Source organism: Condylura cristata, unplaced genomic scaffold (genome assembly GCF_000260355.1).
Source record: "Condylura cristata isolate star-nosed mole 26May11 unplaced genomic scaffold, ConCri1.0 scaffold00019, whole genome shotgun sequence".
In the NCBI taxonomy this organism is placed as follows: Eukaryota; Metazoa; Chordata; class Mammalia; order Eulipotyphla; family Talpidae; genus Condylura; species Condylura cristata.
In genome coordinates this window covers 29,834,865-29,859,788 of record NW_004567120.1, presented here as the reverse complement: position 1 = coordinate 29,859,788, position 24,924 = coordinate 29,834,865, and the positions used below count along the sequence as shown (strand labels likewise).

Genomic DNA, 24,924 nt, shown 5'->3' with positions numbered 1-24,924 from the left:
ATAGACCACTTTGTTGAACAGTCTTTAAGCGAAGGGCTTAAAGGAGCTCTGACTTTTGACAGTCTCTGGTAAGAAACAAATCTCACAAGTATTTTTACTTTCCCCAACCACCTCCTTCTCAGTTCTGAAGGGCCGCAGTGTGGGAGGGAAACATTTTGCCTTCACAGCTCCGTCCTTTAGCTTTTCATTTCTGAGTTAAGAATGGTGACAGTAACTAGTGCAGTAGAGTGGCGGCTTCTGAGAATGAACCTGGCTTTGAAATTGAATTCATAATACCACTCCTGACACAGCTTGAAGAAAACTGGTATCTGTTTCCTTTATAGAACTTGAATTTTGTTAAATGGGGACTCAGGTTAACCTGGTGGGGAAAGCGGTAATAGAGAAGCCTCCCTTGGTTTCCTGCTGAAAACTCGGCAAGTGCCTTTTGTATGAATAGTCCCAAGACTTTCTGAAGGGGAGAACAGGCCGTTGGCATGGCCGAGTCCCTTATCTTCTCCAGAACCAAATAACTGTGTCTGAGAAGATCGTGATTAGCAACCCCACTACTTACCCTACCTGTCTGCTATATTCTCTTGCACTCAGAGGGTTCTGCTAGTGCAACAACTCTGCAATTTAGGATCCCTCATAGTCTTCTATGTATCCATTCAATCTGCTCATAAGTTTTATTGCTTCATTAGAAAATATTTTAACCATCAGTTCCTTTCCCTCTTTCCTGCCTGGCACTTCAGCCAGGTGCTTTTCACTGATGTAGAACCCTAAAGTAGCCCTGGGGTCACCTCATGAGTCTAACTCCTGCTTCAGAAAACTTTCCCAGTTCTACCTCATGCATCTAGCTTCAGTTGGCCAATTTCCACCTGCCACTTCCCACCCTTTAAGCAGGTTCAGCTGCTTCCACGCCTCACACTGCACTCCAATCCTAGCCCTCTATTGGAACATTTTGACATGGAATGTACTAAAATTAAAACAGTACTTAATCGTTCATCACACTGATGCATTTCCACTTAAATATTGGGAGCTGAATCCAGTGGACACTGTTTAGTCCTTACATTACTTTATCTCCCTGCTATATGTAGTATTATTGATCTTTTTGTCCTTTTTGAAACATTACACCATTTGCAAGTATAAGAGCAACTGAGATCACTAGAGAGACTATACAAATCAAGAAAGGAAGATGTCCGAGTAGAGCACCCTGAGTAATTCCAACAATTCAGAATTGTGGGAACAATTCAAAATTGTTAGCCATTGAAGTCCTCTAAAGGATTAATTTTTATGAGCTGTTTCCAGTTCTTCTCTTCTTCTTAAATCTTCATTTATGCTTTTTTTTTCCCTACCCCTCTCTCAAATCTCCCTTCTTTGAGAATACCAGTGCCTTTGTAATACTAAATCAAATGGTCAATTTTCAGTTCTCTTTATGACTGACCAATAGCCATATATGATGCAGTCAATTACTCCTTACTCCTTGATACCCTTCTTTGCTTGTTTCCAGGATACCGCACAATTAGTTTCCCTCCCAGCATACTGATTGCTGGTAACTTTCTCTCCTTCCTGATTTCCTGTCATTGGAGAGCCCCATGGCTCACTCCTTGGGTCTCTTCTCTCTCTACACTCATACCTTTGATAATGTCATCCAATTTTATGACTGGAAAACTACCTGTCAAGGATACCCAAATCTGTATTTTCAGCTCAGTCATATCTCTGAATCTCAAACTCATATCAAACCACCTACTTGAGAGCTCCACTTAGATCTCATATAGACATCCCAAATTTAACAAATTAAAAACAAAACTCCTAATGTTTGCCTCTGTATCTCTTCTACTAGGATTCTTCTCCATCTCAGATAGTGGCCACTGTATCCTTCTGTTGCTCCAGGTCAAAACTTAAAGGTCTTCCTTGCCTATTATCTTTACCTCACACACCATGTTTAATCTGTTAGTAAATTCTGTCAGTCTACCTTAAAATAATACCTATCTAGCTTTTTACTATTGTAACTACTGCTATGACCACTTTTATATCCTCTGTGATACATTTTCTAAACTATTGTAATAACATTCTAATTGGCCCTCTTTTGTCCTTGGCTATGGCTTAATCTAACTGAGCAGGTAGAATGATCCTTTTAAAAACCTAAACTAGATCACGTCACTCCTCTACTCAGAACCCTTTAATGGCTCCTTAATTTACTCGCAATAAAGGCCACAGTCCTTTTAATGAAATAAAAACCCTGTTTTCCCTGCCTTCCCTCCCTGGCATTGTCTCTTTGGCTTTGTCTCCTGCAACTCACTGTTCCATCAAACTGACCTCTATGGTGTTCTGTGAATGCACCAGACACTCTCCCATCATGGGGCTTTCGCAGTGGCTATTCCTGCCACCTGGAATATTCCCCCCCCCAAAATACCTGCATGGTTACCTCTATTGTGTCCTTCAAAATTTTGTTCGTGTTTTTTCTCAGTGACCCTGCCAATCTCTATATAAAAGTGCAGCCCTCCCCGTCACATTCCCAATCTATTTTACCCGCAGTACCTTTTTATAAATAATATTTATTACTTCTTAAGAAACCTATGAAGTTTATAAAGTACAAGCCACAAAAGCAGGAATTTTTGCCCATTTTATTCACTGATGTTCCCTAGAACTTAGAATAGTGTCAACATATAGTAGCTATTTGATAAATATGTGTTGGATGATGGAGGGGAAGAAGGAATGAATGAAGGAAGGTCATATGGACAGACGGATGGATGGATACAGAAGGAGAAGTCACAGGTCTAGAAAGAAAACCAGGAGTACACTTATTGCCACATGCTGATGGCTTCCTAACATCTAGCCAACTTCCCACAAAACATTTCTAGGTAAATAGTATCCATCAGATGCACAAAATGGTATTATAGAGTAGTGAACAAACTACCAGATTAGAAGTCAACAGAATTGTGTTCTGCTTCCAGTTGCATCACTTACTACCTGTGGGATCTTGGGCTAGTCACCAACCTTCCTGCATCTCAGTTTACTTGTCTGTAAAATTAGGATATTGGGTTAGATTAACCTAGATACTTCTAAGGCTTCCTCCAGCTCTGAAAGTATTGCATTTCATCATAAAAAATATAGCTAGCCCCAAAATTATTTGTCTCGGCATAGCTCCTCAAAACGTATTATTAAAACCCAGAATGAACTAGGCCCATGTAGAGCTTTGTGCCCTCACTGGAGCAGGCAATGTGCGCCATGGTTACGTGCTAGAGCTCTGAAGTGACACAGGCCTGTTTTCATCTCTCAGATATGAGATTTGGGTAAATAACTCAATGTCTTTGAGCAAAACTAGTTGAAATTAATTCTGTTCTAGAGTTCATTGAATCAAAGTAGGCTGGAGCTGAGTGTTGACCATTCTTTGAAAGATCTTCAACATCCTCCAATTCCCAGGAGTCAGCTCTGAAGCACAGTCATAGGGTAGCCAATAAAAGTTTACTACAGTCCCAACTAGCACACCTCACTTAGTGCTATAGGAAGAGGACAGCACCATCTTCCAGAGAAGTCCTTGTGCCAAGATTTTTCCCTTCCATTGGTAAACCTTCTCTACGAAGTGGTTGCATGTTGAATCCACTGTGAAATAACAGTGAACAGTTACACAGGAATATATGGTGGGGTGTCATCAGCAACCTGTGTCCAGACACATAGCAAAGTACTTAGGAACCGAAAAAAAAAAAAAAGGCATTTTATTTTTCATTTACCATCTCAAAACAAGCAGATCTCATTTTGTCTCCTAGAGCTGGATTATTTAAAGAGAATTAGGGAAAGAGGGCAAATTAAGAATTGATAGATTCTGGGCCCTCCCTGGTGGCACAGCGGGTTAAAGGACAGCACAAAAAAGCTTAAGCCACTTCCGCATGAGTTCGATTCGCGCCTGCGCCGGAGGTGACCTCATGGCGCGGCAGACCTCTCCTGACCCGCCCGCTGCTCCCCTCAGCAGTGTACTTCGTCGATCTGCCTGTTCTGCTCCCCACTCTGTCTCTGGTGAATTCTCTCACCCTTCGCATCTCTGGCCTGTAACCCAGTTCTGTACGAATAAATAAATAAAAATCTTTAAAAAAAAAAAGAAGAAGAAGAATTGATAGATTCTACAGCCTTTTGATTATTTCCAGTCAGTTGGGATTACAATAAAATCTATTTGACCCTGCTGATTATCTAGGGGGCCTTCAATCTTGTGCCGTCTAATAAAACCAAAGCCTTTGCAGTATGTAAATTCTAGCAAACCAGTTGAGTAATCTGTGATGCTCTTTTGAAAATCAAGATACAAGTGCTTTCTAGATCTTCCATGCTGCTCCCAGCCTCACTTCTTGAAGATCATCAGTAATTCTTAATGCTGATTGCTCCAACACGTGCTCCCCATGGTGGATGTTTGGATAATTAGAACTGCTGGAAGCTCCTCCTTTTCCATTGCCAGAGATTAGAGTTCTTTATACTTCCAGTAATCTTGAATTGTTTTACATGAAAGTTTTCTTTTCCCCAGTCAGAGTGGAGATTGAGGTGTTCCAAGAGCTTAGCACATTACCTGATTAATAGGTGGACTTTGAATTTGCTTTCCTATGGCATTATCATGGCTATACTAAGGTCACTGTATTTCAGTGGGATTAGAAAATCAGGTCCAGAAAACAAAGCCCTTTGAGCTGTTAATTAAAGAACAGCACTATCCATTAAGGAAGATTGTGCGACCTGTTGCTTTGCTTGGTGGCATACACCTAAATCTCAATGAATGTTATCAAAGAGGCTTTCTACACATCTCCAAGGAAAATAAATCTTCAGCATTGATACAATTCTTAATAGCTTAGTATCAGAGAGTCACCGTAGAATAATCACTATATCTAAGTATGGTGATGAATTTTTAAAACCCACAAATGTAGTCAGGGGAAATAACCTTTGTGTCTTCAGTGATACATACAATTTTAGCAGTAACCAGACACTCCTTAGAGTCTTTCAGTGGACACAGGTAGAACTAACTAAGCAAGCTCAAAATAAAAGAGATTTTTCTCTTCACAAAAGGACTCTTTACCATTGAATTCCTTCAAGTTGTAAACTTCAGAAGTCTTTATTCTAAAACAGAATTTTAGAAGCCTTTGATTTGAAGCTGTGGGTCTAAATTATATAGATCCCCAAAAGCTAATTGGGAATGTCCTTCACCTAAATAGTCAATGACTACATTGTGTTCCATACTCAAAACCATATGTGTCTTCATAGCTATAAAGTCCTCTGTTGATAAAACTGATTCCTTCCTAAACCCAGTGTAGATGAAATCCTACAATTTTTGTAGGTGAAAACAAAATTTTGTAGATGAAAACAAAATTTTGTAGATGAAAACAAAAATAAGGTTATGTTATTTTCGCAGTGAATAATTAAGCTAAGATTTAAATCAAGGTCTACCTCTTCTAAGTTCATGTTCCTTCTCTTTTTATCTAATTTGGGGACTTTGAATGCATCACTTTACCTCACTCAGCTAAGGGCTTTTCCTTTGTACTATGAGAAGTTTAGACCAAGTCAGTGGCTTTTGACCCAGTTATACTTTAGAGTTGCATGAGGATCTTTTAAAAAATAATGCACAGGCTTCACCCCCAACTAATTAAATCAGTCACTGGAGTGGAGCCCAGTATTCAGTGTTTGTTTTGCTTTGACGCCTCAGTTGACTCTGATGTGCAGCCAGCGTCAATCAGCACTAGAAGAATGATGTCTAGAATCTCTTCCAGTTTTTAAGAACGCAAAAGAGTACGTCTTGAGAGATTCTGGACTTTATTTTCCCCTTTTCCACTAAAACTATAACCTTCCTAGTATCCATGACTAAATCATTTCAGATTCTGGTTCGCTTATCTTTTTCTCTTTAAGTTTCTCACATGGAATATAAATCAAGACAGTAGTTCATGCAATTAGAGACAATTAAAAAATTAACAGAAACTCTGTAAGTTCCCTGACTCTCTTTACCCATTTTATTCACTAACTAGAGGAAAAGACAACTTCAGGAACAAAACGGATTATCCTGAGCCACACTGATTAGATAGACAGTGGGGGCAAAGAAGGAAACTAGAGGTACTGGCACCCAAGGAAGTGCCCCATCATCTGCCTGCCAGCTTGGATAAGCGTCGGGGGCACCTTGGCCTACTCTACAAAGTGAAACACATTTATTTTTGCATGTGAGCTGTAATCACTGGTCGTTGAGCTCTCCAAATCTACAGCTGGGAGAATTATTGTTAAGAGCTGAATGGAAATACGGATTACACAGAATAAATCCTTGCAGATACAAAACCAACACTAGAAAAACCCTTGACCATCATGCTTTGTTTTGTTAGGCTATGAATTGTAGGATTCTTCTCAGAAAATGTTTTGATGCATATAAATAGCAACAAGGAACTGGCAGCTACAAGCTTTATGTATAAGATGGGTGAATAGAAAGCTTATTTTTTTAAGCAGAGAGAGAATCATCTCTAAGTAGCTTTTTAATGACTCTCTATAGCCAAATTTATCTCACTTTAGTTAATAATTTCCCAGATGAGCTCCCTTCTCTGCTGTCTTTCATGCTTCCTTGTAAATGCTGAATGATCAGTTCTGGATCTCACCTTTCCAGCAAGGAATTTGAGAAGGGTCCTCTGGTGTCAAAAAACAAGCAACCTAAAAGGGATGGGTTGTGCTCTGGCTGACTTTGTTAACAGACTCATTCTGACAGACATAAATATTTTTGTAAATATTCACTCCAGCATCACATTAATCCTGAAAGAGTTCTTCCAGTGAGCCTGAACACAATGTATATAGTAACTACACACTGAATTGAACAAACCCTTTCTCAGGGACCTTGGTTCTCAGATTTCCTGAAATTTTTGATTCATTCAGTGGGATTTCCCTCCACTGCCTTCTTAATGACTGAAAATTGGGCAGAGTTGGGTTGCCACAACAAAAATAAAGAACCAAATTAACTAAATCTTCACTGGAGTGGACAGGTATGCCCAGGTCTTTATATAACCTGTACATGTCATTGTCACCAAACCATTGAATAAAATTTTCAGGTTCATGCAACCAATTTGCTGTGGAGCAGAGAATGAGAGCCTTAGAGGTGACTTGCTTCTGGCATTCTTGTACAAAAGTCTGGTGGGGGCAGTTGGGCTATCTCTGAGACATGTTAGCTTTCCAAGAGGGCTGTCCCAAGCAAATATTTTAATTTCCAATGCTTTCGCACTTACTATAGATCTTCCGCCTCCTGCAACCCGAGAAAGACCACCGGGATGCAAAACAGTATTTGTGGGAGGCCTGCCTGAAAATGGGACTGAGCAGATCATCGTGGAAGTGTTCGAACAGTGTGGAGAAATCATTGCTATTCGGAAGAGCAAAAAGAACTTTTGTCACATTCGCTTTGCTGAGGAATTCATGGTGGACAAAGCCCTGTATCTGTCTGGTACGTGTTCAGCTGTTCAGACTGTGCCCAGCCGTTGTATGCACACAACTGGCAGCTTGTTTGGCCTTAATGGTAACCTCTCCTGCCTTTAGAGATGGAAATGCATGTTACACTCAAACTCTCCCTTTAGTCTGTTCAGTAGCACTTGACTGTCTATAGGATAATGGCAGAACTCCTTATTTATAGCATCTGAAGGCCTTGGTAATCTGCTCTACCTTGGTGTCATCTCTCCACCCCGCCTTCACACACCAAGCCCCAACCACTCTGAACTAACTCAGTTTGCCGTGGTGTGTTATCCCTTTTCTTCTGACCGGAATTAGCTTTTGCATCCTCATTTGTACGCACACGTCTTCCACCCCCAGTGTTCAAGCACTGCCTCTCCTGGAAAACTGAGTCCGACTGCTTGTGCACTCTGCCTTGTGCTGCAGGCCCAGTGACTCCTCCTTACATGATACCTAGAACCCCATAGAACTGTCTCCACATCTGTCTCCTTGCCAAAGGCAGAGATTGTGTCTTATTTAACTTTGAATGCCCAGTATCTAACACATAACCCGGCACAAAACTAGATGCTGAAAAATAGCTATAGAAATCAGTTACCAAGTTTGTATTGACAGCTAGCAGAATGGTATGATACTGAGAATACAGCAAAACTGGGGCAGAGTTTCTGCTATCAGGGCTATTACATTCTGGAAATGACAAAATATGATGTATGTATGAATAAATATCAGATACTGACCAGTGCTACAAAGAACGTAAAAATGGTTAATGTACCTAGGATCATCAGGAAAACTAGTCTTCATTGACATTTGAATTAAAACCTGAACAACATAAAGGAGGATGCTCTGGGAACATCTAGGGAAAAGGCATTACAAGATAAGGAAGAGCAAGTTAAATACCCTGAACTGACAATGAACTTGGCTGCAGTCAAGCAGAGAGGAGGTTAGCATGACCAGTGCATTAACTAATGAGAGGTAGTAGAGGGAAATGAAGTCTGAGTGGTAAGCAGTACTGAATCATTTTGTGCCTTGTACTCTCTAGCCAGGAACTTATAATTCTGGATTCAGGGAGAAGCCACTGGAGGATTTTAAGGAGTAGAGTGACAAAATCTGATTTACCTTTTAGAAATACTTGTAATTAAAGGATGGACTGAGGAATGTAAGCAGTGGTGGTGACTAAGTTAGCCAACTGTAGCATGAGTCAGATACAGAAGTGACAATGGCTTATGTGTACTGATACTTGGATTGGGGTTAGTAAGAACTGCTTTGTATAATACTTGTTCAGAATAAGTTCAGATCTGGGGAAATGGTAAGAAATTAGAAATTGAATAATTTTGGTTGAGTATTATAAAGAGAAACCCTTTGGGTTTTTTGGGAGGGTAGTTTCAAGATAAAGTTTCATGGCTGGTAACTTTATTGTGTTTCTTGTTTTTTAAAGATTTGTTCATTCATGCATACAGAACTGGGGTACAGGCCAGAGATGCAGGGGCAGTGAAAGGACTCACCAGAGACAGCGTGGGGAGCAGAACAGGCCAAATGAGGAAGTACACTGCTGAGGGGAGCAGTGGGCAGGTCAGGAGAGGTCTACCATGCCATGTGGGTCACCTTCATGGTGGAGATCGAATTCATGCTGAAGCAGCTATGAATTCCTAGTGCTGTGCTTCAACCCATTGCACCACCAGGGAGGGTCCTAATAACTTTATTTTGAATTGGTATGCCTTGCAGAATAGAAAATGAATAAAACCTACCTCTTCCTCTTAATGAACTTAGAGTTATCATGTAGTCATACATTCATTTATTAAGGAAACATCAATGCTAATCATTGTTCAAGACATACTCTATTGATAATAAGAAAAGATTGAAAGTTATAAGTGCTGTAAGAGAAGTATGAATCAGTGGTAAGAATATTCAGAGGAGAAAAGAAAGATAATATATATCTCTGACACTTATCTGGGAGTATTGAGAAAGGGAGCATTTGGACCAAGTATTTGACAAATAAAAAGCATTTGCATATGGACAGTGGGCCTTAATACAGCAGGAGCAAAAGTAAAAAGGTGCCAAGTTCAAGGAAACAATAAATGAATGAATGTTGGTTGTGTACTGAGTAGAGTTGAAAGGTGAAGGGAACTATCAATTAGCATACTATTAAAGGTTTAATGGAGAATATTGAAGTCTTTGAACAAGGAAGATGATTGTTTCTGAAAGATTAATCTAACAACTGTGTATAAAAATAAATTAAGAGGAGAGATGAGAAAGGGGGAGAGGAAATCAGTTAGAAGCCTGTTATGTAACCGACTAGAGAAAAGATAGTGAGGGTTTGAAAAAGTAGGCTGCTAACGCGGAAGGAGAGGAGGCAGATGTAAAATACCTTTATTATATTTTCTAAGTGCTACAAAATCTAACTACTGAAGATTCGCCAGCCCTTAGCAATGAGAACAGCACTTCACAATAGACTGTTTTAATAAGGTCTTGAAAAGCCCTAACAGTTGTACATAAAAGACGACAGTGCTGCTTAGATCACGTCCATCTTAACATCCCTGAAAGCAGCTCTCTAGTAACAACACCTCCTGGAAAGATTCTCAGGGCTGCCAAAGGAAAGGGGATTGCAGTCAGTGCTGTGAAAACAACTATATTGTATTCTTTACATTTCAACCTAGCTGCTGCGAGTTCACAGAACTAGAAATATCCTGAGTTGGATAGCTGTGCCCCACATTGTAAAAGAAAGGTCAAAGCAAACAAAGATACCCTAAAAGAGGGCTAGAACATTTAGGAATAACCTTTTTATTTGTGCTGGAGTAGGAGAACTTTCAGAATCTGGAGTTGTTCCCAGTGTACCAATCTCATAGCATCGTGGCATCTTTTGTGTGTTTACCTAGAGCTTACAGATTATTCTCTTATTTGACCCTTTCCAAGATCTTGGAAGGATGGCAAGGTGGTCATGAACAGCCCTATTTGTCCGATGACTCACCTGGTATCGAAATTAAAAATAATGCAATAAAAATGACAAAGAAAAAACAAGATGACAGTAAGTTATAAATGATAAAGCAATAGTTGCTTGTGAAATTTATTTATTCTTTTTCTTTCTAAAAGGAATGGGTGACACTTTGAGCATTATTGCACTTTATTCTACATAACAGATTTATTGAAGTATTAATATAATCATTGACATACCATAACTTTCACAGATCTCAAAAATGCAGTTTGATATACATACACATACAGCTCTTACATCATCGCCACAACCTAAGTAATAAGTATGTTGAATACCCTTACACACCTCCTTGATGCCCCTTTTGTCTACTTCTCTATGCCCATCCACTTCTCTCCCAAGGCAACCGCTGTTCTGTTTTCTGTTAGAGTAGTGTGCATTTTCCAGGGTTTCATACAAATGGAACCATACATTATGCATGAGCTTGATTCCTTTGTATAGATCCAGTTTGGTATCATTTTCCCTGTGCTTAAATTTCCTTTAACTTTTTTTTTTTTTTTTAGTGCAGGTCTGCTCATGATGAATTCTTTCAGCATTTGTATTGAATAGGTATCAAAAAGAATTTATCTTACCTTTTCTTTTTGAAACTTATGTTCTCTGGGTATTGTATTCTAGGTTGAGAGATTTTTTTTCTCTTAGATGTCACTCCACTATCTTCTGGCTTGTGTTGTTTTCAAAAAGAAATATGATATTATCTTTATCTTTTTTTCTCTGTACATAATATAATCTTTTTTCTATGGCAGCATTTAAGGTATCTTTTTTTTTTTTAGACTGGTATTGATCAATTTGATTACAATGGCCTTAGTGTAGATTCCTTATGTATCTTGTGCTGCTTGAGGTTCTTTGAACATCTTAGATCTCTGCTATCATCAGATTTTCTTGTCTTTATTTAATCTTCAAGTATTATTTTCCCTTCCCCCTTTCCAATAAGGGTCTGATTAGGAATGGGCCCTTTTTGCCCACAGCTCCCCACTGGTACACTGTTCATGTTGTCTGCCTTTTTTCACTCTGTATTTCATTTTGAATAGCTTCTATTACTGTGTCTTCAAGTTATTAATCTCCTCTCTCATAATGTCTAATTTGCCATTGGTCCTATCCACTGACCTTTTTTTTTTTTTTTCTGACTCAGTTATTGCAGCTTAACTCTCTAGAAATTTGATATTCTGGCTCCTTTTCATATCTTTGTGTTTCTACTTAATATGTTTAATTTACCTTTATTTCCTTACACATATGTAATCTACTGGTAATAGTATTGCCCTTATCTAATAATTATATTATCTGTATTACCTCTGTTTCTATTTTGATTATTTTTTTCTATGATTTTCCTACTTCTTTGCATCCTGTATACTTCTTTATCAGATGTCAGATATTAACATTTTTACCTTATTGTGTGCCAGATATTTTTCATTACTATAAGTATTCTTGAGCTTTGTCTGGGATGCAGCTAAGTAACTTGGTAAACAATATCCTTTTAGGTCCTAGTTTTGAAGCTTATTCAAAAAAACCAGAGCAAGGTCTAGTCTAGGTCAATTATTCTCCACTAACAGAACCTTTATGATTATTCTACCCAATAATCTATAAATTATGAAGTTTTCTGCTCTGTCTGGTGGGAAGAGAAACTCTTCCTAGCCTTGAATGAGCTCCAGGATTGTCACCTTTTTATAATGTTCATGCAGTTTCCACACATAAATGTGGACATCAATATTTAGCTAAACAATGGTGGGGGACTCACTTCAAGTATATGAGGCTTTTTCTCTGTGTACCTTTCTTCTTTCCAGTGCTCTGCCTTAAACTCTGTCTGCCATAGTCTCCCTAGAGTTCCAGTTCAGTCTTTCCAAGTGAAGAATCTGACATACTTCTCTTGAATTCACCTCCCTTTACTAAGGCCTGAAAACTCTCTCTCAGCAGTAAGCTGGGAAATAACAGAGATCACTTCATTTGTGTCTTGTCTCTCTATAATCATTGTCTTCATGATCTTATGTCCAATATCTTAAAAACCATTGTTTATATTTTGAGCATGCTCTTCAAGCTTGTTCTAAGAACAGAATTAGATAAGTGTGTGTAGACATGGGTACCTCAACTCCTAAAATTTAAAAGGTTAATAATTTAAACTTTCTTCACTTTTTGTTAAGAGACAAAACAACGATCACTTTGCTATCTCTTGGGTAGCATCGATAGTATAAAAAGTGGAGGTAGGGACTTACATATCCTAATTTTCTGAATGCTAGTCCTATACCACTTTTATTATGAACACACTGTCTCTTTTATTTTTAAGGGTCCAAATTATGTCATCTAGATCACATATACCACTTCCCATACTATCTATTTTTTTTCCAGAAAATAAAAAGATTGAGTCACTAAATACATCGAGAAAGCTATTTTAGGGATTGAAATGTTAAGCTAATCCATTTAAATTTTAGTAAAATTCTGTGTGATGATATTCAGTGACTGTCATTGAAATTATCCAAAGACAACATACTTGGGGGCAACCCTTCAATTCTTCCCAGCCCTTGATGCCATATTAGGCCCATACTTGATATTATGACTTATAGAGACTCCTCAGCCAGAAGTAAGGTAGCACATGGAGGAATTCCCAAGAACAAGACTAACCTGTTACCAGAAATGAGAGTATAATCCAAGTCTTTTGGTAGTTCAACACACTAGTAGTGGGAAGAAAGTTTGGGGGCATGGGGTTACTTGAAACAGCTGCAATTATATCTGGAAAGCTGAAATTCGATAGTTGTTCACTCACTGGGCTGCCTTGTACTCCCTTCTCTCTTGCCTCTGTGCATTTAGGTTACCGCATTCGCCTGGGCTCTAGCACTGACAAGAAGGACACAGGTCGACTCCATGTTGATTTTGCACAGGCTCGAGATGACCTGTATGAGTGGGAATGCAAGCAGCGTATGCTAGCAAGAGAGGAGCGTCATCGTAGAAGAATGGAGGAAGAAAGATTGCGCCCACCATCCCCACCCCCAGTGGTCCACTATTCAGATCACGAATGCAGCATTGTTGCTGAAAAACTCAAAGGTATAGAATATATTTAAGCTTGGTGATGAAAATAACTCCTTTTTAGAGAAATTTGATAAATATATTTGTGTTGTTGGCAGACATCCTTTGAAGTTCCCCTAACAGATTCTGGGGATTTCTTTTGTTGGGGCCTTGCAGATGGAAAGGTGGACCTAGTAACTGAAGAAATCGAAAACATATCCTTTCCTCCTGTGTCTCTGCTCCTTCCCTGCCCCAAGGAATGGCATTTTTCCTTCCAAATAGTAGGTGATTTGTAGAAAACAAGATTTCTATGTCAGAGAATTTTAGCTGTGATCCATGACTTGGGGCCTGTAGGTACACCCTTACACAGTAGATACAAGTTCATTTTAAATTCTCAAAGTGAATCGAAATAAGAGAACTTGATATATGACCCCTGAAAACTCTGGGGAAAAAAATCCTTATTTTACAGATGAGTAGTCAGAGTGGACAGTTTTCTTAGATTGCCCAAAGATTTAGCTACCAGCAATTAAAAGATTGTTTAATCACTTCAGATGGCCAATGTATTTCACAAGATGACTGTGGAGAGTTCTAGACATGGGTAAATCAGCTGGTTTCTCTTTTGTTTTGATTCTATTCTCCTTTGCTTCACTCTTAGAGTCGTTTTGCTACTTTAACATTAGTTGTCCTGTCTAAATTGCCTTTCTTAGTAGCTCAAATCCACTCTTTTTCATCATCTGAATGTATTTGATTTTATTGAGTGAGTATTCTTGTTCACTAATCACACTGATGACATCAAGCCACTTCTAGAATATGCCTTTTTGTACCTGCTTGGGCTCCAGGCTCAGCAAGAGTCTGCTAATTGCACTTCCAAATAGGTTTCACTCACCAAACTCGTCTGCACCATATAGCCTCAGGGAGCATACACTTAAGAAATCTTTTGTTTGGATTGATTTTTGTCTTCATGTAAGAGAAGAGCAGAAAACAGGGTCCAAAGTAGAGACACAGAAATTGTGAAGCCTTTTGAATATTTAGAAAGGCTGAAAGCATTGGTAAGATGCCAGTTCTACGACTTGCTTGTTCATTTGCTGGTGATGTAGACCCATGAAAGTCATGAGATAAAAAGCTGCTCTAATAGGGAGGCCAACCTCTCATTACAGACACACCTCAGAAATATTGGCGATTCTGTTCCAGAACACCACCGTAAAGCGAATGTTGCGATAAAGTGGTTTACAAGAATATTTTGGTTTCTGAGTGGATGTAAAAGTTACCTTTGGCCCTCCCTGGTGGCGCAGCGGGTTAAAGCTCAGCACTGAGAAGCTAAAGCCACGTCCACATGAGTTCGATTCCCGCCTGCCCCGGAGGTGACCACATGGCGAGGCAGACCTCTCCTGACCCGCCCGCTGCTCCCCTCAGCAATGTACTTCCTTGATCTGCCTGTTCTGCTCCCCGCTCTGTCTCTGGTGAAGCCTCTCACCGCCCCTGAGCCTCTGGCCTGTACCCCAGTTCTGTATGTGCAAATAAATAAATCTTAAAAAAAAAGTTACATTTATACTGAAGTAGAGTTATAAAGTATGCAACAGCATTATGTCCCCCAAAACTGCACACTTTCATTTAGAAATATTGTGTTGCTAACAAATAGAAGTGACGCTGCTATGCCCAACACAGGGTTGCCACAAATCTTCTGTCTGTGAGAAGCATAATCACTAAGCAGCACAGTAAAGCAATGTGCGATAAAGCAGTGCAAACACAAAGAGGTGTGTCTGCGTATGTGTGTGCTGCCAAAAGCCGAGAGGCAAAAAGTTCAAATTGCAGTGGGAGATATTTCCACTAGGCATTGGGTTTCAGACCTGAAAGTATGTGGAATCCTAGAGCCTTTATTGGGATGTGAATGAACTTTCTCTCTCAGGAGTCTTTGACAGCAACAGAGATATGTCTGTGGCTATCTCAGAAAGCTGAGCTAGAAACTTTGCAATAGCTGTTGCTACTATTTAAGCATCAGAGAATAACTCCTGACTAGCTGCAGAAATCTATTTAGAGGACTCCTCAGGCAAGAGAAACAGGATATGGAAAAATGTCAAAATAGAATGAATTATATCAAAATAGATTGTGACTGGAACTGAGAAGGCCTGGAGCTGTGGACTGAATGCAAGAGTGATGTTATAAAAGGTCAAAAATGTAAGTGGTTAATACGTAAGGAGCTGCCCATTTAACTGGTTCTTAAGGCTTCCTCCAGCAATTTCACAGACCCAAGATAAACTTACCATCAAATTCAAATTAGACTCAAGACTCAAGTTTATTTTTCCTTATTAAAAACTGGGTTTACAGAATTCTGAAGTTATTGCACTGCTAATTTATGCATAACACACATATATGCGCATACACCATCAAGGGGTTAAGATGTTTGCAAAATGTGGAGACTACATCAGTAAAGAAAAGTTTTTAAGGAGAAAAGAAACCATTTCCTTTCTGAAAAGTCTTCATAGATGACAGCGAGTCTGAGTACTTTTGAATTGCTCATTCCTTCTCTGGGTCTGCTGCCTGTGTGCACACTCAACTCCTCATCTTCTGCAAGTCATTTCACTGCCCAAAAGCCATGGCGGCCTCCTGACCACGTGTTGGAAAAAGAGATTGAGATTTGTTTACTTTTGAGGATCCTAAACATAGATTTTCCTTTTCAGATGATTCCAAATTTTCAGAAGCCGTGCAGACTCTGCTCACCTGGATAGAGCGAGGAGAGGTGAACCGCCGCAGCGCCAACAATTTCTACTCCATGATCCAGTCCGCCAACAGCCACATCCGCCGCCTGGTAAACGAGAAAGCTGCACATGAGAAAGACATGGAAGAAGCGAAGGAGAAGTTCAAGCAAGCCCTTTCCGGAATTCTCATTCAATGTGAGAATAAACATACTTATTCCATAAAATATAGTTCTCCAGGCAACAGAGTTGTACTGCATGGAGGAAGGCAGTGTTTATCACAAAGTCACCACTTTTTCCACACAAGAGCCCCACCCTACAGGGCCTCCTGTGCCAAGGGCAGGGGTTCCCTCGTCACTGCAGTGCCTTCTCCCTGTGTCACCAAATGTCCATCACCAGTTTCACAGGCTATGTGGGGTCACCACCTATTGTCATGTTCTCTGGTATATCGACTGCAGTTCCTTGGAAACACGAAGTCCCAGGTCCTGTGCGTTCCCTCTTGCTTGTTCTCAAAGTGAGTTCCAAGCAGCGTCAGGTCTCCCTGGAGAGTTGAGGTTCTCAATCCTGAAGTTAGAATGAAACATGAGCACTTGTGAACGTCTTTGCTCAGATTTTCATCATGCTTATCATGCAATATGATTTTTGGGTACTCAAATGTAACTGAGTCCTCCCAAGGCGATTGAATATAAATCAGATTTGGGGCTTCCCTGGTGGTTAAGTCTCAACACTATGAAGCTGTCAGGAGCCACTGCAGCCTGAGTTCTATCCCCAGCCAGGGAGCTGACCCACATGGCACAGCAGACCTCTCCTATCACGCCTGCTGCTCCCCTCAGCAGTGGGTTTCAGTATCATTTCTGTGATACTGCCTCTTCTGCTCCCGACTTTGTCTCTGGTGAATCATCTCACCACCCCCCACACCTCAAGCCTACACCCCAATTCTTATATGCACAAATAAGTAAATCTTAAAAAAAAAAAAACTTGCTATACCTCCCCTTGTTTTCAGTATCATTTCTTTGACATTTCCTTAGCTGAGTGTCAGGGACACTGGGGTGGAATGGGAAGCTGCTGAAATGGCTGTTTTCCAAAAGAAATTCATATCCAAATCTCTTAATGAGACAGATGAGAAAAATTCTGAAGTTTTTCTTTCCCCATATCTTTTGAGTAAGGAACTGTATCTACTGTAAGAATACAGGTGCATTTGTATGATTTTTTCTTTTTAGCTATTACGACCCACTGTCCTCATATTTGACTTCCCAGACTTGATTCGTACATTATTTGGATTAAGGAGGAATTGTTTCATTTCCTTTTGAAAGTATATGTGGGCATAGAATCCTGGAGGAGAAAATACATGTGCTTAGGACTTCAGAGTCGATTGATAAACAGAGCAGCAAACATCATGAGACTGTAAGTGCTTAAATCATTAGTAAAGAAGCTTCCCTTCTCTTGAGCTGGCTAAGTCAAGCCCCCACATAGTTATACACATTTCCCTATTTGACATTTTAAGAAACCCTGAAAAATGCTCCATTGGACAATACTTGCACAGTATACTTCCATAAAACGTATTTCTCCAGTCAACAAACCTATTTAGGTTGACTTAAAATACATTCCATTCATCTTAGGCATTGATGTGACCCTGGTCAAACATAACTCAGAAGAGTAGAAAGTTGATTCTTTTCAAGTATCCAGGCTCAGTTTGGAGGACTAGTTTAGGAAAGACGCCAAAGGCCAAAAGGAGCTGTTAACAGCAGAGTGCGTAGTATTAAGTCACGTTGGCTGCCATGCTTGCCTTTCCTGCCTCAATATATGCAGACTCCCTGTAGGCACACTGCAGTCACCATGTCACTCCAGACCATTCAGAATTCCTGTCTTTCAGCATGTTGATGTCTCTGCCTTTGACTCTCCTGTAAAATCATGGTACCCCAAAGCGAATAGTCTTTCCAGAGCACAACTACAGCCTCATGGTGTCAAAACAAGAAGACACAACAAACCTAATGCTTCTCTCTTTCTTTTCTCCTCTCCTGCTATCCCTGTATGACACCCTGGCCTGATCTGACTGCTTCTCTGATGCTGCAGTTGAGCAGATAGTTGCTGTGTACCATTCCGCCTCCAAGCAGAAGGCCTGGGACCACTTCACCAAAGCCCAGCGTAAAAACATCAGCGTTTGGTGCAAACAAGCTGAGGTTGGTAACTTCTCACTCTAGTAGCCCTTGGGGGGAGAGGGAGCACTTTCTTTCTTTAACAAGTTATTGATCTGGAGGTTAGCCAGAATTAAATAGTGCCAAGCTCTCATGGGCACAACGAAGCCCTAATGAAACACTAAGATGTGTTCTATAGCCTGTCACTGTATCCAGACCACCTGCTGCCAGGAGGGTAATAAATGAGCACGTGTGGTCTGGAATGCGTTCTGCTGGATAGAAACCTTAGTAGTGAAAATGTAGCTGTGATAATTGCAGGCTTACTTCTCTAAGTGAGCTAGTCTTGAGTACAACAGTAATTACTGACCTGTGTATCTACGGCTAGTAATATTAGGGCTGTCTTAAACTTATTAGAGGCTTGACAGTTGATGCTGGAAACTGCCTTGTGTTACATTGGAGCATGAGAATGTCTAAACTTCTTTTATCAAAGTCATTCAGCCATCTTTATAGGTGGCATTTTTAAAGCTATCAGAGGACTCTGATTTCAAATCATGGTTGATACACACCTCTCTGCTTGTGCTCCAGTGACATTTTTAGCACAACTCTAGACTATGTCTTATGTGATTCGATCGCTATTCTGAATCTGGGATTACAAACCAAGATGAAAGGTTTGTTACACTGATTTCCTTTGCATCGATGTTGTGTGTACCCCCATCCCTTCCATTCCTGTGGGTGGCTCCGTTCCTAGCTCTGTCATTTTTTAAGTATATGTGCAGCGACTTTTTCAACCTCATTTCTAAGCCTTTGCCCACACGGCAGGGGGCCCATCACCTCTATCAGTGCAGGTTGTCATCGTCCTTAATATTGAAATCACGTTTGTAAGGCATTTGCCTTTCTAAAGCACCTTCACATTGTCACCCCACCTATGTGAGTCTCCCTCTGGATGTGGAAAGACACTGGACTCAGAGCACACACATATCTGACACCTGACAGCTGTGCGACCTTGAGCAAGTTATTCAGCCTTTCTCAGTCTGTTTTTGCACAGCTAAGTTGTAGATTTACAGAATTGAGTGGGATAGGGATGCTAGACTGTGAAACATAAGGCTGGTAAATAGCATTCTTTCAATGTATGCTTAAGAGAGACTAGGAACAGGAGAGGAGTGTAGGAAAACTGGAGTGTAAAATATCCATATTTTACATGTGAGGAAAGTGGCATGCAGAAATGTTAAAATACATAGTTAGCAAGTGGCCAGTTCATGACTTAAAAACTTCTCTTATTTCTGGAGCAAACTGCCTTGTGGTCTTGAGCAAGTCATTTAAGCATTGTGGATCTTGGTTTCCTAACCTATAAAATGAAGATGATGATCTATTAATCTGTCCTGCATGAGACTACATGACAAATTTTGTGGGGCAACAATTTGAAAGCTGTGAAGAGCACTTAGAGGAAAACAAATCCTGTTCAAAAAATGGATAGTCACAGCCCTCAGTTCTGATACAGCAAAGGCATCTGGGAGTCACTGGGAGAAATCCCTGAAAACATAAGCACAGTGTCTGGGCGGGGTCATAAAAAGCCAGCAACATTTTGATATTTTTTTAAGATTTATTTCTTTATGTATACAGAACTGGGGTACAGGCCAGAGGTGCAGAGGCAGTGAGAGGATTCATCAGAGACAGAGTGGGGAGCAGAACAGGCAGACTGATGAAGTACACTGCTGAGGGGAGCAGCGGGTGGGTCAGGAGAGGTCTGCCGCACCATATGAATCACCTCCAGGGCCCGGGATCAAACCCACACTAAAGTGGCTTCGTCTAGCTTGCAGTGCTGCGTCCTGACCTTTGCACCACCACCTAAGAATTAGGAGCAGAGCCCTCCCTGGTGGCAGCGGGTTAGGACACAGCACTGCAAGCTGGCCGCAACCGCTTCGGTGCAAGTTAGATCCCCGGCCACGGAGGTGATCCACATGGCACAGCACACTCAGCAGTGTACTTCATTGATCTGCCTGTTCTGCTCCCCACTCTGTCTCTGGTGAAGCCTCTCACCGCCCCTGTGCCTCTGGCTTGTACCCCAGTTCTGTATGAACAAATAAATAAATCTTTAAAAAAAAAAAAGAATTAGGAGCAGAGGGGAAGCTATTAACTGACTGTAGCATAAAATTATTTTAGAATCCTAGGGTTAATGCATGTTTTTGAACCTCAAAACAAACAAAAGTTCAACATTTCATTCCAAAAGGTTACTGGACACATTCTCTATTCCAGGTTTTATAATAGGTGATGCAGAATGAAATCGTTTTTTGTTCTCAAGGAGTTGGAAGGGTAACAAAAGTGGTCAAAGGGGGAGTGGATTTTAGTACCCTAAATTTAAAGTATCCACAGTATTATTGCAAAATTATAAATATTGAAATAAAATGCTCAATGTTCCTTACTGTAGAAAAGTGATAGTAAGCCTTTACCTCCCCTTCAATACATACATAGGGACGTCCCTCTTCGGGGGTAGAAGACTATATCTAAACTGCCCCGCCCTTCACAGGCATTCCAGCCAGGACAACGATGCCTTTTTCTAGGAGAAAGGCAGCATCTGGTTAGAGCACTAACTCACCTAGGCCACAACCCTTTGGTAAAGACCTTTGCAACAAGATAGTCTCCATTGATATTATTCATCAAGGCTCTCGGTCATTCTGTGGAAGCTGCCTACCTGGTAGGTATTTACAGTCATGGGTTTAAGGATGTTTAGGTGAACAACAGCCCACATAGGCATCAGAGGTGCCAAGAGGCTACACCATGAAGCCTAGGTGGGTGGAAGGCTCTACCATTTAAGTCTTGTGGTTACCCGCTGAGATATTTGCACAGTGACAAAAATCACCAAACCAGGCATTTCTCAGAATGTATCCCCATTGTGAAATGAAGGATTTTAAACGTATATTCTCAGGAAAGGTGGCTCTGTCAGTTGTCAGTGAACTGGACATTCTGTGGGCCAGTGGAGAATGGTAAGATGATATGTCCTACCACCTAATATTCTAGTAGCACTTCCTTTACAGTGATAAGAATAAAGTACATGGTCACTGTGAGTGGCCAAGAGCCACAGGCTTCATGCTGTGCTTTTCAACTTTGTAGAAGCCAAAACAAATTCTTCCTGCCTGTGAGGACTAAATTAAGGTCCACCTTGTATAACTTGGTCTTGAGAATTAAACTACTGAGAGTGGAACATCCCTTTGACATTATATTCTCTACTTAATAATGATACCTTTTCACATCATGCTGTTTTGTAATCTCTGCTTACTTTCACATGATCATAGACAACTTGGAGGTCTGAAAGGAAGTGCCCTATGGAAAGTAACCAACTGTCCTCTCCAGTTGAGTCAGCCCTTAGCCCTCTCACTAAGAATCAGAGCATCTCGGTGACTTAATCAACCAGACTGGCTTTTCTTGACCTTGTGTGTGAAGCTAAAACTCACATGCCAGGGGGTTTCCTCTAGGTAGACTTCTTTGACATTTAACCTTTTTTTGTCATTTTTCTCTGGGAACAAGGCCACCTCCTGCTGTCATAAAGTGTCTGTTCCTTGTCTCATGGTCCTTCTGCCAGCAGCTAACACTGTCTTACTCTGGTGAGAGAGAGGAGGTGATGGAATAAGAAGGAAAAGTCCCTCCTCTGGGAGAGTTTAGGCACTCACGTTGGTAGCACAAGCCAGGCAGACAAGCCTGCTAATGCATCTTTTCACTGGTTCACTTTCCTGGTTATCTGTGTGTGTGAGGCTCCTGCTTATTCAGTTGGAAAAGACAATAAGATAGGCCAAAGTGCCTCCCTTTCCTAAAGGCTCATGTCCCCACTTTACTGGTAAATCTGTGTGTTGTGGGAACTCTTTGCACAAACGCATGTAAAACTTGTTTCTCTCTCTGAGAAGCAGGCCTAGGTTGGTAACTAGCCCTGGATAGAGTCATATCAGTGGGTACTGGAAGATAACCCCTTGCGTCCTCCCTTTTGGGAGATTGTGTAGCACTGGCCAGGGGAGAGGGGACTTGGCGAATATTGGCATTCTCATAAAAGGAAATACTGTGATCGCTAAAATAACTTTATTTGCAGATTTCCAGGCCTACCATTCCAAACTCTGAAGAACTGTTTGCAGATAGATGTCACGTCATCTGCATACCTGTGTTTTAGGACCAATTTGTACAAACACTAGTTATTGATTTTCAGCCTCCAAAGCACACACTACCACGGTTTGGATCAATTGCATTGCCATTACATGTCAGTTGATTAAGAGCCTGTGCTTGTAGTTGGCTTCATGGTATTGAACAATCACAGAATCATATTTCTGTCTAAGTTAGCTCTCTCCTTATCCTCTGTTCTTTTCATTCCTTCATATGACCCCTTCCCCACCAAGTATCCTGTTAATGTTATAAGTCTGTGTAAGTACAATTTTGTTACACATTTAATAAGAAACCTTGCTTTTCTGATAACATGAATGAGATGTATATAAGTAAATCTATATATAGGTAATTAACATGCAGTGATTGATGATGTGCTTACTTGATGGTAAATCAAAAATGTAAGCTGGGTTATGGTGATTCTTTTTATACATTTCCTCTGTCTTGAGAGCAGTGTGTGCATTTCTAAGCTTTAGAAAAGTTACTGATAGAGCAGTCTCAAAGCTCTGTTTTGGTAAAAAATTTCATAGATCTGCCCCTCCCTAGTGGTGCAGCAGGTTAAAGCACTGCACTGAGAAGCTAAAGCCACTTCCGCATGAGTTCGATCCCCGCCTGCCCCGGAGGTGACCACATGGCGTGGCAGACCTCTCCTGACCCACCCACTGCTCCCCTCAGCAGTGTACTTTGTCCATCTGCCTGTTCTGTTCCCCACTCTGTCTTTGGTGAAGCTTCTCACCGCCCCTGAGCCTCTGGCCTGCACCCCAGTTCTGTATGCACAAATAAATAAATCTTTAAAAAAAAAATTCATACATCTACTGTGATCAAGAGAGTGGCATAGAGACTTTAGGAGGACTGACTTAGCTTTTATGATGCGACCATCACTTATATGGCCTAGTCCATCTCAGTAGAGATTTGCATATGTGCTATCTGTCAAATGTTTTTGCATGCCACTTCTACTCCCAGTTTCAGCACCAGATACAAATGTCAGCAAATGGGGGAGGCGGCTATTCCCCTTGTGGCCTCACTGCAGGGGCTCAGAGTCCTCTTCCTATGTCCACATTAGGTAAAAATGACTTCAGTTGGTAAACGCCACCTTTCAACCATACATTCTGAAGTTATTTCCCAAATACCTTGATGAAATTTCACAACATAGGGATTTTTGATCCAACTGGAGAACACAGAAAACAAATCCTTAGTTAACGAGTGTTTTAGTGGTAAGGTTTTCAAACAATCCAAATCTTGCTTTCTGTAATGAAAGGTATGAAATGTTCCACGTAAGTTTACTTTACTATGCTGCCCTAGAACCTCTGAAGTTCTCCTCCTCTTTTAACCCAGTCACGTGACTTGGTCTGGCTAGGTCTAGAAGAGTAATGATAAGGACTTTAGTTTCTTCATAGCTAAGAAGGATTGTCTAATGGTTAGGGACTCTAAGCTCTGCCACTTTACCTGCCTGACTGGAGACACAGCGCAAAGCTATCTCTGAGTTTATTTACCCTCATTTCATTATCAGCTAAAAGAACTGCCAGCTCTTGTTCCTGAAGCATTTTGAGGTATTGATATAAAATTTGCGGAGAGGTCAGTTATATTTTTAGGGATTTTTTTTTTTGAAGATGTGAAAGACCTCTAGATAAGCTATATCACTTAGACATTGAACTTCTACTTCTAAGAAAGATTAAGCTTTCTCACCCAGCTGGAAGCAGAAGGCTGCTTTGTGGATGCTGAGCAGCTACAGGGCATGTCTTAACATTCAGTTAGATCTTCCTGCCCTGGGACATTTCCCCAGAAGGAACACAATTTTCTCTTCTGAGAAACACAATAACTTTCCCAGAGTTCAGCGATGCATTTGTGAAATCTAAGTTTGTCTCTCTTACACCCCCGACAGTCTGCATTTTGTTAGGCAATGCAGAGAGCCACGGTTTTCCTGATACAGTAAGTTGTACAATATTGGAATTTGCCAGTGTCAAACCCCATCATAATCCCCTTTCCAATAACAGCTCATTGATGATAACGGAAACACAGATGCCTAGCATAGAATGAATTCTTAGAAATGAGATTCCTATATTGTTCTCTGTGTCATGCATTTGTATAAGACAGAAAATCTCTCTCTTGACACAGCCTCCTCAAGTTCATTTTACTGGAGCAAGTCATTATATTCTTCTATTTTAAGTAAGGCTCCTGCAGCACGTGAGGAAGCTATGTCAGTATTTCTATTACTTCTATTTTTCTATTACTTCTTAAATCGCCATGATAATACTGAGTAGCTCATTTTTAAAAGTACTTTTATTTATCTTTGAAAACTCAGTTTGACATAAGAATCATTATTTTTCTGGGTAAAGGGAATGAAAAAGGAGGATATTCGTTGAGATAGTGATTAGCTATAGCATAAATTATTAAGAACTCCATTTGGAATATTTATAATCCCCCTAAATAGAGGCAGTTTTCGCCAGACAGCTTTGGCTATTTCCTGTGTTATGGCACAATTGGGGCTACACGAGGCAAGGAATTCTCAGTGCTGCAGAGCCTCTGACAGGTAGCAACTGGCTTCTAAATGATTGCATCGTTCTCGTAC

General features: G+C 40.6%; 1 protein-coding gene across 10 annotated transcripts in view; it reads left to right on the top strand.

Annotated features, from left to right (window-relative positions):
• The window catches only part of ENOX2 (ecto-NOX disulfide-thiol exchanger 2), a 237,387-nt gene that overhangs the window by 185,554 nt on the left and 26,909 nt on the right, over positions 1-24,924 (top strand). For 9 of the 10 annotated variants that reach the window (XM_012727227.1, XM_012727231.1, XM_012727230.1 and 6 more), the window contains 4 exons: positions 7,205-7,411; positions 13,193-13,426; positions 16,066-16,278; positions 18,154-18,260. In XM_012727227.1, the coding sequence (XP_012582681.1) occupies positions 7,205-7,411; positions 13,193-13,426; positions 16,066-16,278; positions 18,154-18,260 (761 nt within the window). The remainder of the gene's footprint in view (positions 1-7,204; positions 7,412-13,192; positions 13,427-16,065; positions 16,279-18,153; positions 18,261-24,924) is intronic. The other variant, XM_012727229.1, reaches the window with a different exon arrangement.